Here is a 17,762-nt window from a genome sequence, read left to right as displayed (position 1 = left end):
CGTATAGCTTATTTAAAGTGTTTAAGAAGGAAAACTCAGTTTTAGTAATCTCAACAGTTAAAATACATAACCACGCATTACTGTTGCGATCGGGATTTAAATCTGTAATTGAATTTAAGTTTTGCAAAACTTTAATATCCTAGTTTATAGATCACAAGGACTCTAGTAAGGTCATTTTATTCTATCTATTAGAAATATTTGGAATTAATAGTTTTTGTAAACTAGTAGGCTAAAATAGAGATAACTAAAGTCTCTTGAATGGTGACAAATTTGGCTACCAAACCTTTACCACATCAAGAATATCTGTGTAAAATCATTTTATCCAAGTCATTATAGAATTTCAAAAACAATCATTTCTATAAAATTCTCATAGAGGCTTAAAATGTTAACTCGACAAATACTCCAAATTTTGAATTTTGATCAAACCCAAAGTATCTTGCCATAGAGATACCAAGATTAAAAAAAAATCAAAATGCACACCAAAATTGAGAAAATGAAAATATTTTTTTTCTTCGTCAATGTGGATGGCACATGAGCATGGTTGTTCTTGCATCAACCTAGGATTTTAGATATAAAAAATTTCCTCATGTGTAGGATGTCTTCGATGAATGCTAACTGATTAGATGATAATGAGTTATTTAATGAGATATTAACTATCACTAAGTCATGATGAGGTCATGTGGAAGACCAAAGATTATGACTTAATATTCCTTATTGGTGGGTAGGTTAGATAGTATTATTCTTGAATCATAAAATTATTGAGTAACTTATTTCATGTAGATAGGATGATGAGGAGTTGCAATCATCTAGAGTGGTTGGTTAAAATTCATGAGACCTTGGTGAATTTTTTTTCTATTCTTCCTTTTGATATTAATGATTTATTAGAAAAGATCATTGATATGTACTAAAAATAAGGAGGTGTGGTTCATACTAACACAATCTTATTATTTTTTGAGATTAATTAAAAATTCATATGTACAAAAAGTTATGGCTAAACCAATGCTTTCAGGTTTATATAAATGAAAATCTTGATTTATAGAACCAATGTTTCATAATACCATAGAGAGAAAAAATAAAAATATATGACAAATTCATTAAGGATATTATATTATATTCATCGATGTTACATGCATATAGAATATTATACCATGACTATGGTGAGAAGATAATCCCTATGACGAAGAAATGTTTTAACTTGAAGTAGAGTTTTTAAGCAACTCTAGAGAGGTACACCTCATAGCAGTGGTATTTTTATAAGGTCACATATGTAGACCTTTAACAAGCTACATTTTGTATTATGAGATATAAATCCTATATCTAAATTATACATGTAGGCTCTTGTTATATAATGTTTATGAATTAGGCCTATAGATTGCACAATAATAACAATGTTTATGAATTAGGCCTATAGATTGCACAATAAATGTTAGAATTTTATGGTTATATGATTTGATTACGTATTGCCCTATGTTAAAAGTATATAGTTTTAAAATAACATGCTAAGCTTGATGCATGCGAATGTTGTACATGTTCTAAGATAGTATTACAACTTCTAAATATGGCGATGTTGAAGTTTTAAATATAATTCCTTAAGTTGCACAACACATCTAAGTGTTCTTAAAACCATATTTAATAAAATTGTATAACATTATTTGAATTAGTATGTTTTTGAATGTGTACAAAGTCATTATGTTTTAAATTATGCTGATGTCAGTAAGCCTCATCCAGGATGTTCTACGACGCTGTAGCATGAGAACTGTGCTGTTCGATAATAAGACTACATCACAAACAATGAAGGAAAAACAAACAACTGAATTAATTAAGCAAATAGAGAATATAATGGCAAAAAATGGAGGCAAGCCTTATTCCAATGAGCTGCTACGTCAAGCTCAGGTGTGTATGAACATTCGACATTCAAGAACAGAATGTAGTCTAAATAGAAAGTGGTGTTCGACATTGATTTAGTTTTGAAAATGCCACAGGAAAATTCGGAGAAGATTCTTGGTCGACAGACGAGCCGTGCTGAGCCAGGAAGGGCTTATGAAGAAGAAGTGGAAAGAGTTACTGCAGAACACATCAAGCAATTAAATGCTATGGTAATCTCAATCACTCTAATCATTGGAATGAGCTGTTAGATTCTATTATTATCCAATAAAGTGTTATATGGGTGGTAACTATGGTTACAAAAAAAGTTACTTTACAAATAAGAATTGTATCAAGATGCTTATGATAGTGATAAAGTATTGACTTAGGTGCATGATTAAATCACTTGTCCTGCAAGTTGAACCCAAAATACTAGATATCCCCTTTACCATAATTCCTACCTTGGAACACTTCCCTGTGACATTCGGTCATCCTTGGTTCACCTCTACAAAAAAAACATTGCTTCTATATTCCATAAGTCTTTAATTAAATGTTCAAGGGATAAGTACATATTGGATATTATAATAGGTTCAAACCCTTGTCTAGACATGAAAACTCTACAATTTACTACTTTTTTCACAACCACATCAATCTATTTGATTCAATGAGGGTACTTTATTCCTTTCTTATTAGAAGTTTAAATCTTAGAGAATAGTTGAAGGTATTCCTAGCTAGGTGTTTGGGTCTTTCTTTGACTACTACACTTAAGAATCCTATGACATCTATTAATTTGATACTAACTCTTTCTATCTGATAGTTAATGTGTTAATCAAACCTAGATTGAGAGTATATTCCTATTCCAGAGAGTCTAATGTGTATGTTGTCATTTCACCTTTGCCATGTACTATAACATAAAACATAAAAAATAATCAACACCATCCACACTTTCTCTTATCTCTAAAATTTTAGGGATCTATTGTATTCCTTCTTCTATTCTTGGAAAAAAGGAAGAGAATGAGTCAATGTAGAGCGATACTCCTCCTCCTCCTACAAATACTCTAAACAATGAGAGATGAAATCACAATGTGAGAGAACATTGTACACAATGTTATTTTATAGTTCCTAATCATTTTGTGAGACATATTGGCTTCGTTTTTATCACCCAATTTTAGAAAAATTCATTTTGTTGATTTAATTGCTATATTTATTTGTAGAGGTCTCCTACTGCCCAAAATAATCAAGTTCTTTTAAAACTATTCAATAATTAGTTAGTTTCTATAAAATTGGCATCTTTCCCTAGTTTTGTAACCACCATTTTGTTCCAATTGGGTTCTCACAACTTGTCTTAACTCCAATTAAGAATTATTTTTATAAATGTTCTTTCAAATTATAAATAATTTGTCTCAAAAGTTGGTTTTTATAATAGGTTTTAAAGCCACCATTTATTGTAGTTCTTTGAGTGCATGCTCAGAGCGGGGATAGGTGCTCCTTGAGTAGGTACTCTAAATTTTCACGGGTTAGTGCTCCTTTGGTTGGTGCCCAAAAATATATTGTAATTAGTTATTTCATTGTGAGGCTAGTTTTGAGCAATAAACTTAATCAACTTTTGTCACTAAGGTTTCTCCCACATTCGGTTTACCTCACATATCCTTATGTTATGTGATATTTTTGTGTGTGGATGTGTTTTAGTCTATTTGCATTATTAGTGTTTGCATAACTTTATTTAAAAAGTTCTAAAGATTCACTGGCTCACCTCCCCTCCCCTCTCCTCACCCCCTCCCCTTAGTGACCTAATTCCATTTCTTCATACATAAACACACACACACACACACACAACACACACACACATACATATACATATACATATATATGTGTATATATGTATACATATGCATACATCTATACACACATATATAGATACACACACATATCTATGTGTGTGTGCGTGTGTGTGTGTGTGTGTGTGTGTGTGTGTGTGTGTGTGTGTGTGTGTGTGTGTGTGTGTGTGAAGTGTGATACCTGTAGCCACAACACAAACACTCAATAGATCATTATAAGCATGGTTAGCAAATTAAAATGAAACAAAAGATAAACCATGACAAAGTGACCTATCGCCTCCTAAGAGATGCGAGTATGGATTTTCTCTCAGATCTGGATAAGCAATCCCAGTAACTTGACTACACCTAGACAAAGGATTTGAAATGATAATGATATGCAAAGAGGAGATTGATTAAGCTAGATCGATCAAAGAGACTAATTAAGCTAAAGGTATGCATGATTAAGCTACATGATTCAACAATTATGCTAGAAAATGATCAAATGAAACTAGACCTAAGATGCAATTTCCTATAATAACAATGCTTAAATGATATTCTAAAATGGATATTCCTATAATAGCAATGCCTAAATTGATAATGAGATGGGATCCTTTGTGCTCCAAAATGGGGGATATTTATAGGATTTCCAAGGCCAGGGATGAGGTGGCAAGAATCAATGGTCAAGATTGAGTCTGAAGATATCAAGGGTGAAATTGGAGAAGGTTGGAGGAAGGGACACTTGTCATCTCTTTGGTGACAAGTGTCAAGGAGCCTTTCTCATGAGAGGGGAAGTGTCCAAGGGACGAGACATGTGACCAAAGTGCCATGTGTCTCAAGGGAAGAATATCCACACCCTAAGAGGTTAGGATAAGGAGGTTAGAATGTGAAATGTAAGATAGGGTTAGTTAAACCCAAGGTTAGGTGGAATGGGTTAGGTTGGAGGGATGGTTAGGTCAAGTGGTTAGAAGTTAGGAGGCATGTGGGCAATTTGAATTTAAAAATTCAAATAATAGGAAAATGCTAATTAACTTTCAACAACTCATAAATTGATTTGTTTTAATTAATTAGGGGATTAGAAGAAATGACTTAGAATGGGGGAGGATTAATTAATTTGAATTAATTAATTAAAGGAGACCATGGAGTGAACTTAATGAATAAATCCTTAGATTTATTAATAAGTAGATGAAAGGGACAATTTAATCAAATTGTTAATGAATTCAATTAAATTAGGAAGGGGGATTAATTAAATAATTGCTTATTTAATTAACTATATTCAGACCATTTTTAGGTGTATACATTTTGCCCCTCTTTGAATAAAGGTGTGATGATGCGTTGATTCAAAGAATAATCTCATTTTGAAGATGATATTGGTTCGATAGGATGCCTCAAATATTGATTGATAAATTGCAATATGATGATGCCCCCTCAAGAGATCAATTGAGATAATTGATTTTTGGAGTGTGTGAATTTTTGCGAAATTGATATCCTGATTAGAAATGATTTGATTTCTGCAACTGTGGTTAATGAAAATGTGATTTCTATGATCATGGTGATGTGGTTCTTGATTATTGATAAAACTTGATTGATTAGATTGATAAGATCGAGATTCAGTCTGGTTTCAGGAATGACACCTCCTATATAAGACAAAGATGATCAAAGTGTCTGGTTTCAGGAATGATATATCCTGTATAAGACTAAGATGATCAAAGAGTCTTGTTTCAGGAAAGATGCATCCCGTATAAGACATGATAAAATAGATCAGATGTGATCGATTGATAGAATTGATAAGGTTGATTGAGCAAAGAACTGATAGATTTGCTAATATCCAGTTGTAGGAAAATTTAGATAAGCTAATGTTGGTTTGGTTGAGAGAGTAACATAAGATTTGGGATGGGTCGACAATATCTAGAGAGAGATGAGTCATCAGACTGATTATGTACACACTCATGATGATATCTTGATGATTCTTGTGATAGATTTAACCTTGGATAAGACGAGCTTGTGGGATCCCATGTAAGAATGAGATGCAAGCTAAATGTGAATGAAAATGCAAAGCTATGACCAAACTAGTCACTAGGTTATTACGTTTTGTCATCATTGAGTTTTTTAAAATGTGGGAAGTGAGTCAAAACATTGATGTTATAATTAAACCATGATGACCTGAGCACTACTTTCCTGGATTTTGATATGGCAAGTTAGCACAAGCATCGAGGTCTAATTGAACCAAGATGACCTGAGTGTTGCTTGCATAAAACAGGTAATATTAACCATTTCAATATGGAAATTAGAAATTTCTTCGATGATACTCCAATGATCATGTCCTGAGAAAAATTTGCACATATTAGTGATTTATTTATAGACAACAAAGAAGAAAAAATATCATGTTCCTTCCTTGTTCCTCTAGTCAGAGATATCCTGGAGTCACTCAGAAATCCTGATAGCGAAAATCAAAATAGAAAAGTTGAACAATCATGTTAAAATCATTATCTAAAAGATATCATCTATTGCAAGGTGTTTGAATGTGCTTGGACTGACATGTGATAATTTGATGGTTGACAATTTGATCTCATGTTCAACATTGGATGTGTCTCAGTTTTTGCTTGATAGGAGTTTCCTGACTATTGTTCTTCCTATTTGGTTAAGCTAAAAAGTGATTGATAATTTTTCCCCCAGCTAGGTGCATGTGAAATAATATAGAATTCTGAGGTTGTCATAGAGTGAATTATCTTTACTTGGTCTCTTTTGTGTGATAGATATTTTTCTTGTAGATGATTCTTGATTGTTATGGTTTTATCATCAACTTCTACAATAATATTGACCCATTAGAGAAAAATATATTTTTTGCATTTGTAGGATCAAAATTAGGCTCCCAATGTTATAAATAGAATCCTAACCTATTGAGACACCTATATTTTTATTGTAACACTAAGTTACTGAAAACTTTTGACTTAAAAATGGCCATAAATAATCTTATATTTTAATCTAGATATAAAATATTTTTTATATTTTCCTACTTTTCGTTAACCTAAGAAATCACCTTTAATTATAGGAGCAAAGGCTATAAGTTTATATAGAATTTCTTTCCTTCCTAGATTTGCACATCTATTGAGATTAATTCTTTAGAAAGGTTAATATGCTGAATGCATGGTCCCTTCTATTATTTAGTAACCTAGATAATGATCCTCTTTCTTTTTTTCATCATTCTAAATGATATTCTATGTTGAAGGTCTCAACATCTTTTCCCACTAAACTATCTATTGGGATGAAAAAAATTTATAGAGCTAAAAAAATTTATTTCGAAAAGGTCTTCGTAGGCTAACATAAGGCTTCAAAATTTGGGATATTATTGGTGATATTAAGTGGGTATTTTTAAAGCATTTTCATTGATTCACTACCAAATTGAAATTTTTTTGAATGTGTAAAAAGGTGACTACAAAAGTTCCTAGAAGATTTAACATTTAATTTATAGATTGGTCTAATTTTCGGATCTCTAAATTTAGAACCATCCTTTGATTAAATTTATAGCGAAACTCATAAGACCATTGTAATAATACTTCCATGACCCCTCCCTCCATAATCATTCTCCCAAAATTTGATAAATGGTTATTTCTCTTCATTAGCAAAAGGATCTTTATTTATCTATCTAGGCTACTTTAAAGGCAAAAACATCAAAGTATGCACTTGATTAAGTCATGTCCCTAAACAACCCAAAACAATTTCTTCTTCTTCATTTGTAAAACTATTTTGAAATAATTCAAATGCATGAAAGATTTCATGTTCTCTTTTAATTGATTATTATATTTTATTTTTTCCTTTATATTCATTCTATACAATATTTGTTCATGCATTTTCTATTCTAGGTTTTACACATTAAGAAAATCATAAACGTGTGTGTTCATGTATTTTAGGCATACTTCTAGTTTTTTCTATACAAGATAGTTGTGCTACATGTCAAAATCCATACATCACATTGGTTTCCTTTGATGAGAAGCTTATCTCCCAATAGAAATAGAAATCTTTGTGTCATTTATATTTCCTATTCATATAGTTATTATATTTTATTTTATTTTATTATATAAAAAATTAACAAATTTATTTCTTTATTAAATATTTCATTTAATAAATCATATTTGAGTGTATATAGTAACTTGTTAATTCTTGAAAGAACTTAGCATTCCTTTTGATAGAGTCATTTTTCATGCATTATAGCAACATTTTGTGTAATTAATTGGAGTAGAGAATTGCTTTGCTATTGTTTTAAGATGTCACTGTAGGTTGTTTGAAAGTGATTAATGGTTTAAAATCGTAACTAAAATAAAAATTAACCAAGAATAAAATGTGCAATTATTCTTTAAACACACAAAAAATTAAGCCATTATTGTTGATATTTGTTTGCTACCAAAATGGTTATATAGAGACTACATATATTTATATAACATCCTATGATATATATTAAATTATACAAATCTCTAGATTCCATATTTGTTTACAAAATATTACAATGAAAAAAATACTTCAAAACTTATTTAACTTGAAATCAATGACCAAAAAAAACTTGAGGTTTTTGATAATTTTTAATACAATGGTTATATTTATTTTGATCCAAGATAGGTTGTTAGAATTTTTACAACTCAAAATGTACAAAAAAGGAAATAGAAAATAGAAAATCTACTACTCTATACCATGATTGTGTTTATCCTTGAACCACATGGCTCCCAAAAACCACTAACAAAAAAAACTAATTTTCTTGTAAAGTATGCATATTCCATTAAATGATAAAAGATTGATTATAATATATATGTAATTATTCTTGATAAATGATAAAGAAACCCTATATATATCTTTGGGTGAGGATCAAGTTAGATCATAAAATGTGTTGTAATCCTATGACTTTAGATGATGAAACATAAGAACCATGTAATCTTAAGTACGCTATTATGAAAATGAATCAAATAATTGCTAAGTATCACTCTAACAGATAGGGAAAATATATAAATATATGTATTTTCCCAAGCCCTAAAAGTATTTGCATACCCATTTGAAATCCCGCTAAATGTCTCCTATTTAAAAGAGTAATTAAATACTCAGAAATGAATTAATATTTTATAAAGTTGGTCTCGTTCTATAACCTTTTTCAACCACTGCATACATAAATTCCCACAAATATGACAATAAACTATATGATTCCATAGACACTTTAGTACATTGGTAAGTTTTGTTCCCATTATTATCCATCATGTTTAGAAATTCATTCTTCACCTTTAATGTTCTTTTATACTATATCATTCTTGTAAGTTAGGGAATGACCCTAAAACTAACACTTAAAATTCACAAGTTTTGATTGACACTTTTGTGAATTACTGTCAATTATATTTGTACATGTATGATACATCAGAAAGCAACATGAAGCAAGAAAAATATTTAAATCTTTATTAATTTTAAAAAAAACATTAGATTCTTTATTTATTCCATTAAAGCAACAAATTATAATGTTGTCTCATTAATTTTAAAACTATATACTTACAAAAAAATATATATCACAAAGAGATATATACATACATATACATATACATATCTTATTTTTCTTGGAGTTTGATCCACAGTCCCTTGAAAGGTGTATGCTTTAAGTGATGGTTATGAATTAGAGACGTATTTGGTTGATATTGAATATTTGAATCATTGGAATATTCTTAGGTAGAGGAGAAGATGCAAGCAACAATAAAAACATATGAAGAGAAGTTGGCCCATGAGCAGGCTGCACGGAGAAAAGCTGAGAAAACAACGGAAGATACACTTCAATTATCAAAGGAATTACAGAAGACACAAAATAAATCTGAGAATTCTTGTCTACACAAGTTTCGCAATTATGCATCCGAAAAGCTCGCTTCCATGGGTTGCACAATTATGTGAATGAAACTATAAACAATATAGTTTTTGCAGTAAAAAAAAAATACTGGAACATAGATTCTTACATTAACAAACATTTGCAAAATTTATATTTCCTATACTAAAGATCTTGCCATTTTATACGAATTTTTTTTTTTTTTCCTCTAATCTGAACTATAACTTTATTTGCTAATCTACTTATCTAAATGTGTAATTATATATGAAAAATGAAAGTATAGTTTTTAAAGAGGTGAATATGTTTTGAACATAATAATATTTTCTTCTAAATGGTTTATCTATTTTTTCAAAATGTTTAATACTTTTTATCAATTTAGTTTTCATATAATTTATTTTAGTTAAAAAATTTAAAATAAGAGTTTATAAATTAATTAATATTTTTATAAATAGTTTAGTCAATAGATATTAGGTTGATAATCTATTTATAATTCATTTTATACTTTTTTGTATTTGAAAATTTAGTATAAAACATTAATATAATTCTTTCATAAATGTTAATTAAATTTGTAGTGTAAGTAGCGTATATATTTAATAACATATATAAAATATGTGGAGAGATATTCTAAAAAATAGGTGTAATGACTGCTAAAATACCCTAGAGATATACATCTATCTAACATGCAAACATAGATAAGGCTTTTTTTTAAAGCATCTACTATTACAACATATTAAAATACCATTACATCAAAAGCATTAATTAACATCTACAAGATTATATAAAATATCTTTAACATCATAATTATGCAAGCAGAATACAACACAACATCTACCATTCTGTAGGGTACTTCAATGCCATCACGTAAATAGCTCTAACACATAAACACATCTCCATCTATGATACCACTCAACATTCACTACATTCATTTCCTAATCGATTACTTTCCTCCTTAGCATGAGAATCATTATTCAACAAATGCATATCCTATCATATCCCATTATCCACTTGATTCCTTTTAAAATCCCAAACCGAATGTTCCTAATCCCTTTCCAAACCTTCTGACATGTCATATTTTCATGAATTATCAATTAGGCATCAACTAATGCAATCTAGTTCATTTCCTTAAGTATAACCATACATCCTACAAGCTACTCATTCTTATTCATATTCTAGAGCTATCAATTAACCAAGAATAACATCATTTCGATTAACTACATTCATTTAATGCCAACATGCACATCACTCAATCATTTGGTTCCTTCCAATCTAGAATTACATACATAAAGATTATCCAATTACAACATAGAAATTTATAATCATTTTCAATAATCATAACCTATTACAATACATCATGATCTCAATCTACTACAAATCCCATCACATATGATTACAAGATACAAGTACATAATCCTCTTTTATAATTACATCTTCCTCATGATACAAGATATATAATTTCAATCTCAAATACATAGGATATACTGCAAGAATCCCTTTACATGAAGAGAAGATATGAATCCATATCCATGGACAAGAGATTCCCAAAAAAAAATCCCAATGGAAGAAGGCATCAAACCACTCGACCATGTGGAACCATAAGGAACCACCCCTCGTGCTAGGAGATGACACAAGATCCCACCCGCACTCTAGATTTAGGTTGACACCTAACAACTAAAGAGGTAAAACAACTTCAAGACCACAAAACATCTAGAGGCTAACCAATAAAACAACATGAGGAACTAGGAACAACATGTAGGCAAGAGTGTCATCACATGCTATCACTAATAAGGACATCCTAGAACTCAGTCTGACATCCATGATACACATCCGGAACTATCTCAACCTTTGAGGAAATTAAGGGAGTTTGGCTTATTTGGTTACTAGATCTGTCCACCTCACTGTTGTCTCCAAGCCATGAGATGGGGTACCCCATACACATTTCTTACCTTATTAAGATGAGTTAATACTACCCAAATCACCTATGATTACTTTATTATGTTATCACTAGATTAAACAATAAACTTCCAAATGAGCTATCCAAACGATCGAGACCCCGACTCCTAACCACAAGGAATCTTAGAAGTCCATTCATTATGACCTCGGTAGAATTAGTCTTCCTAATCATGCACCCAGACCTTAGGTTAACAACATACTCAAATGCAAGAACACGGGCTCTCAGATGCATCATAACCCAGATAACCAAGGTTATACATCAAATAATAATCTCCAAAAATGTATGAACAATGTATGCCAATATCACAACCTTACAAAGGCAACCAAGAATCCTTAAACATCAAAAATCTCAGTATCAAAAATATTCAACATGAGCCCAAAGAATAACATCAAGGCATTTTGTGAGGCCCTAGCCTGACTCAGTAAAGCATTTCAGTGATTTTTATGTTGAGACTATTATGGATGCTTTATTTTTATGCATTATGGATGTAGAACTTATATGATTCCATGATTTGGATAACATTGATGTATGTGGATGCTTTATTTATATGCTTTATGATATAGAACTCTATATGATTCTAGAGTAGGATAAATTTGAGATGGTGTACGTCATTATTGGATTTGCAAGACTTTACTATGGTGATAGAAATAGGATGCATGTTTTATGTATGGATCAAAATTATGAGAATTATGATAATTGCTTATGTGGAGTTATTTGGATGTAAGATGTATTGATTTGTTTAAATGTATATTCTATGCAGAGTGTTTGATGTATATTCTTATTCATGTGTTTTATATTATATGCGGTTCTTTGAAATTATTAATGTGTAATTGAAAAGTTGTTCTCTTGCATTTTATTTTGGAAAATTATCACGCGTTATGCCTTTGATTTCTTGTATGCATTTTGTGTTTTGGGAGTAACCAAGGCCTCCTACAATTGGGAGAGAGGATGGTCTTGTGGGTGGTAGAAGTTTGATAGCCCTTGAGTGAAAGACTCTCATTATGAAAGTGATCTCAAGGGATATTTATGTGACCCTTGCTGCATGGCTTGTTTATGCATTTGGGGGTCATAAGGAGGGAAATAAGGCATGAATGCCTAGTGGGGCATAAGGATGTGGGGTTATTATACTTGTGATATATTTTTGGTTGCCATGAGGTGGCTTTGTGTTTTACCATACTTGCAGTCTCCTCAGGGTACTTGGTCCACTACCACTCTTGAAAAGACATCACATTGTGTGGTGCAGTGTAGCCCTGGGATGGGAATATGTTTGTGATTGTTTTCTCCTGCTTGTTGAGTTTGCATGTGTGTAACCTATCTAGGGCTTGGTTCTCCAAGCTCGGGGGTGGCTACTAGTTAGCCTAAGCTGGTAGGTGAGCACTCCATGGTCATCGCCTATGATTTATTTGCAGGTTGTTGAAAAAAAAGAAAAGAACAAGTAGATGTGGCTGGAGTTATTTGTTGCAGAAAAATATTTGGAAATGTATTTATTATTATTATTTTTTTTAAATCCTCATTTATTAAAAATTACAGACCTATTTGTAAAGTGACGATAGTGTCTTTGAAATATGCTTTAAAGAAATGTAATATTTTATTATGCTATACTGTAGAAAAGAAATGAGTATTTCCGGATTTAGTTTTCTAAAGTTCTGAAAATAATATATGTTGTGTATATGATATTTTGAAAAGCAAGAAATTTATTTTATTCTTTTATGCATTTAAAATGAAATAAAATAGGAAAGGAATGAAATAGATTTGCATGCATGTAGTAGGCTAGAAATAAAACATTTAGATCTATATATGGAAGTGCAAATTTAGTTTATTTAAATCTGTCATTTTATTTAATTGCAGAAAATGAAATCTAAAAAAAAAAATTATTTTAGCCATCTGTAAGGTTTATCTTAATAATTTCTAGATTTATAAAGTTGTTGTTTAAATTTATTTATTTCTATCAATTTTAATTACTTACAGAAAAAAATAATAATCTAAGGAATAAATAAACTATTCTCTATTTTTTTAGCAGCAAGACATTTAAAATAAAGAAAATATGTACATTGATCTTAAATCTGAAGACTCTACCTATTCTGTTAAAAATGTTTTCAAAATAAATTATCAACATATGTTTTCTTATAGATGTTGCCCTAGATTTATTATGCAACAAATATATATATATATATATATTATTATATTTAAAACAAACAAAAAAATATTAACTAAACAAATTCTATAAAAAAAAAAAATATTAAAAAAAATGGGGGTTTTGGGTGGGGGGCCGAACCCCGCTGTGTATACACACAGTGGGTGGTGCCCGGCCACCGTCGCCGCTATGTGTACACACAGTGGCGGTTGGGGAGAACCCACCGTCACCTCCCTCTTTAAGATAACTCGACCGCTCCACCATGTTTTCGTTCGGCCCCTCCCTGCGAGTTACAAAGAAACAAAAAAAATAAAAAATAAAACCCTAGCTCGGCTAGGGTTAGAGTAGAGCAAAATAAAGAAGAGATTTAAAAGATGAACAAGGCAATTTATAATATATATTCTTAGTTAGGGTTTGCATGGTTATTTTAGAAATATGTGAAAATTATTATAATATTTAAACATATATATATTTACACACATATATATACATACATATATACATATATATATATATATATATATATATATATATATATAGAGAGAGAGAGAGAGAGAGAGAGAGAGAGAGAGAGAGAGAGAGAGAGAGAGAGAGGGTAAATTTTAGATTTAATATTTAATTAAGAGTTTATAAATTAGATATTTTTTAATAAACATATGGGCAATTAATTGTTTTGATAAACATAAGGATATTTTTATAAAAAAATGATGTTTAAAATTATATTATTATTTTGGAGTTAAATCTGATATAGGGTTTGAGATTAAACTTTATGTTTAATTTGAGTTACTTATGAAGTTTATGAAGTTTAATCTTTTAGAAATTTTATAACCAATTTGGGTAAGTTATTTTTGGTTAGGGGAAAATAATTTTAGCCCACTTAAATATATGTATATGATGAGATTAAACTTTATAGGAAAATATTCATTATGAAATTAATTGACCCTTTAGTCATTTTAATTTAAGCACATTTTAATTATTAATTAGAATGAATTTTAGACAATATAAACTTTTGGAGAATAATTTTATCAACGTCAATTAATTGACTAAATTAATTTATTGATTTAAAATCGATGAGATAATAAATACTTCTTTTAAGTGTTCCACATTTGATTTAAATTAATATCACTTACTTGAGTTAGTGGTTAGAATTAACTCACATATAGTTAAGACAAACTTGTTAGTACATTTCATATTTGCTAATTTAATGCTTTAAATTGTGATTTAAAAAAAAAAATTATCCTGTTTGTGCCCAAAAGTTTGGGCATGACATTTTGGTATCAGAGCAAGGTTTCCAACACTTTGAACCTTTCTCCATTACATTTCACTTAAATTATTTAATTAATTTTATTATATTAATTTTCTAGGATATTTAAATTTAATTAATTAAATATTTTTCCAAAGAAATTAGTTATTTAATTTATTTTATTTTATTTTTCTCTTAAGGATGCCTCTGACTACGCGACAAGCTCACAAGTGTGGAAGGGGGCCTAGGCATGTACGCATGGCACGCGAAGAGGTCAATAGGGAGGAATCGGTTCTGGAAGTGAACCTAGAGGCTCCTCCCGAATAGCCAGTTGACCCAAAACAAAACCTCTTAGAAGCAATCCAAAACCTAATTGGTATAGTCCAGGATAGGCTTCCAGCCGGGGATCATCATGTTGAAAATCAGAACTCAGTGAGTTATAGATCGACAGAGAGGGAATGGAGCAGGATTCCACCTCCTATTCCTATAAAGAGTCAGGGTGGGAATGAGCCAGAGTCTATGCACCTAACAGGACCACCTCCAGTGGAAGACCCAATGTATTATGAGAGAGCATGTCGGGTCCAAGGAACTTAACCAGAGAGGTTATGCGCCTCCAGCCACCATCTTTTGGGGGATCTACTGACGGGGTACAAGCTGAGGCTTGGTTTTTAGCCTTGAGAGGTGCTTTGCATTGTGCTCTTATGAGAGCAATCTAAAGGCACATGTAGTAGTCCATCTATTGAGAGGAATGGCCTCCACATGGTAGAGACAAGAGGAATATAAGTGTGGTTTAGTTCCTGATACTCTCACATGGGAGATATTACAGAGAGGTTCAGGGAGTGGTACTTGTCAGAACATTACAAACAGCGTAGGATAGATGAGTTTCATGACCTCCAACAAAAGGGTCTCTTAGTGACCCAGTACAAGAGAAAATTCTTTGAGCTCTTGCCATACATGGACTACCTAAAGGATGAGAAACTTCTCATCAACCATTTCATCAGAGGGCTGAATGTCATCATAGCAGGACTAGTGAGGATGTCCACTCCAGGGAGCCTTTGGGTTGCTGTAGAGAAGGCACTTATAGCAGAGGAGATTCAGGTCAAACCACAGGATACTAGGGATCGGTTCCAGAACTGAAACCCTACACCCCAGACATACAAATTTCAGAAACCCCATTGGAAGGGTAATAACAGAAACTCACAGGGGTTCTCCAAACCCCCTCCTCCGCAATAGTCACAATAGAACCAAAGGCAAAAGCCTCCGTAGTATCAGCAGGGCGCAAAGCCCAAGCAGTGGCACTCTCAGGGTCAGAGGCCAGATCTAAGAGCTTAGGTGCCTTACACACCTCTGGCAAGGACTCAACAGTCCTCTAGGGGTGGGTACAATGGATCTAGCAGGACAGGGGGACAGGTTTTCTCCAGGCCTTAGGGTGCCTAGTTTCAGGCACGTTGTGCTTGCTTTACATGTGGAGCCTTGGGGCATATGGCGAGGGATTGTCCTTAAGGTCAGATGGCAGGAAATTAGAGGATGGCCACGTCAGAGCCTATAGTTGGAGATATGGCAGGTCCCATAGAGTCTTCGCAGTGGTTGACAACCGCCAAGTTGAGCACCAAGCCACGATCATTGAGGTTGTAGGTATGATCAAAGGTAATAGTGTATCTATATTATTTGATTCAAGAGCTACTGACTCCTTTATATCTCCATTGGTTGTGGAGCATTGCGGGCTAGTGGCAACTAGATAGGGTGTCAGTTGGGAAGTGGAGTTAGCCTCGAGGGCTAGAGTGTCAGTGGAATTAGAGGTTAGGGCATGTCAATTGCAGATTGGCAATACCACCACCTTAGTAGACCTTAGAGTTAGTCCACTTGGATCTTATGGTATCGTAATTGGCATGGATTGACTTTATGCCCATAAAGCCAAGATGGATTACCGCTGGAAGGAAATTGAGTGTGAAGATGATAATGGTTCACCCATAGTAATCACCAGGATTTAGAGACCTGTGTCTCTTCGTATGATCTCTGCAATGTAGCTTAAACGGAGCATGTGAAAGGGATGTCAGCTTTTTGCCATCACCATCAGTGATAGGGAGGAAGAGGATGAAAGGAAAACATTGATTGATGACCATCCTATCCTTAAGGGATATTCAGATGTGTTTCCCTCAAAGCTACTTGGAATGCCACCCCATAGAGAGATTGACTTTCATATAGACCTTGTACCAGGAGCTAAGCCAGTTTCAAGAGCACCTTATAGGATGACCACAAATGAGCTTAATGAGCTCAAGATTTAGCTTGAGGAACTTCTAGAGAAGGGTCACATTTGTCCTAGCATATTCCCTTGGGGTGCACCAGTCATCTTCGTAAAGAAGAAGGACGGATCTCTCTGACTATGCATGGATTATCGTCAGTTAAATAAAGTAACCATCAAGAACCGATATCCTTTGCCTAGAATCGATGATTTATTTGACCAACTTCAGGGTACCAAAGTATTTTCCAAAATTGATCTAAATTCAGGGTACCATCAGTTGAGGATAGTCGAAAGTGATATCCACAAGACCACTTTTCGCACTAGATATGGCCACTATGAGTTCGTCGTGGTTCCATTCGGTCTTACTAATGCTCCAGTTGTTTTCATGAGTCTCATGAATGGGGTATTCCGCACATTTCTGGACCTCTTTGTGATTGTGTTCCTCGATGATATATTGATATATTCTCATAATGAGAAGGAGCATGAGGAGCACCTAAAATAGGTTTTGCAGTGTTTGCGGGACAATCAGTTGTATGGCAGTTTGTCGAAGTGTGCATTCTTTCATTCAGAGGTCAAGTACCTTGGGCACGTTATTTCCAGTGATGGGATCTTAGTTAACCCATCAAAGATCAGAGCCATTATGGATTGGCCAGAGCCAACCAGTGTGACA

The 17,762-nt window shown here is 32.4% G+C and overlaps 1 protein-coding gene across 1 annotated transcript in view; it reads left to right on the top strand.

The window, feature by feature from the left end:
• LOC131030614 (immune-associated nucleotide-binding protein 9) overlaps nucleotides 1-9,759 on the top strand; it is an 82,553-nt gene extending 72,794 nt beyond the window's left edge. The window contains exons 3-5 of the mRNA XM_057961495.2: nucleotides 1,729-1,893; nucleotides 1,983-2,096; nucleotides 9,375-9,759. Of these exons, the coding sequence (XP_057817478.2) occupies nucleotides 1,729-1,893; nucleotides 1,983-2,096; nucleotides 9,375-9,590 (495 nt within the window). The 3' untranslated portion in view covers nucleotides 9,591-9,759. The remainder of the gene's footprint in view (nucleotides 1-1,728; nucleotides 1,894-1,982; nucleotides 2,097-9,374) is intronic.
• The last annotated feature ends 8,003 nt before the right edge of the window (nucleotides 9,760-17,762 follow it).

Source organism: Cryptomeria japonica, chromosome 3 (assembly GCF_030272615.1).
Source record: "Cryptomeria japonica chromosome 3, Sugi_1.0, whole genome shotgun sequence".
Classification (NCBI taxonomy): domain Eukaryota; kingdom Viridiplantae; phylum Streptophyta; class Pinopsida; order Cupressales; family Cupressaceae; genus Cryptomeria; species Cryptomeria japonica.
Note: the sequence above shows the minus strand (reverse complement) of the source record. Positions and strands in the feature narration are given on the sequence as shown.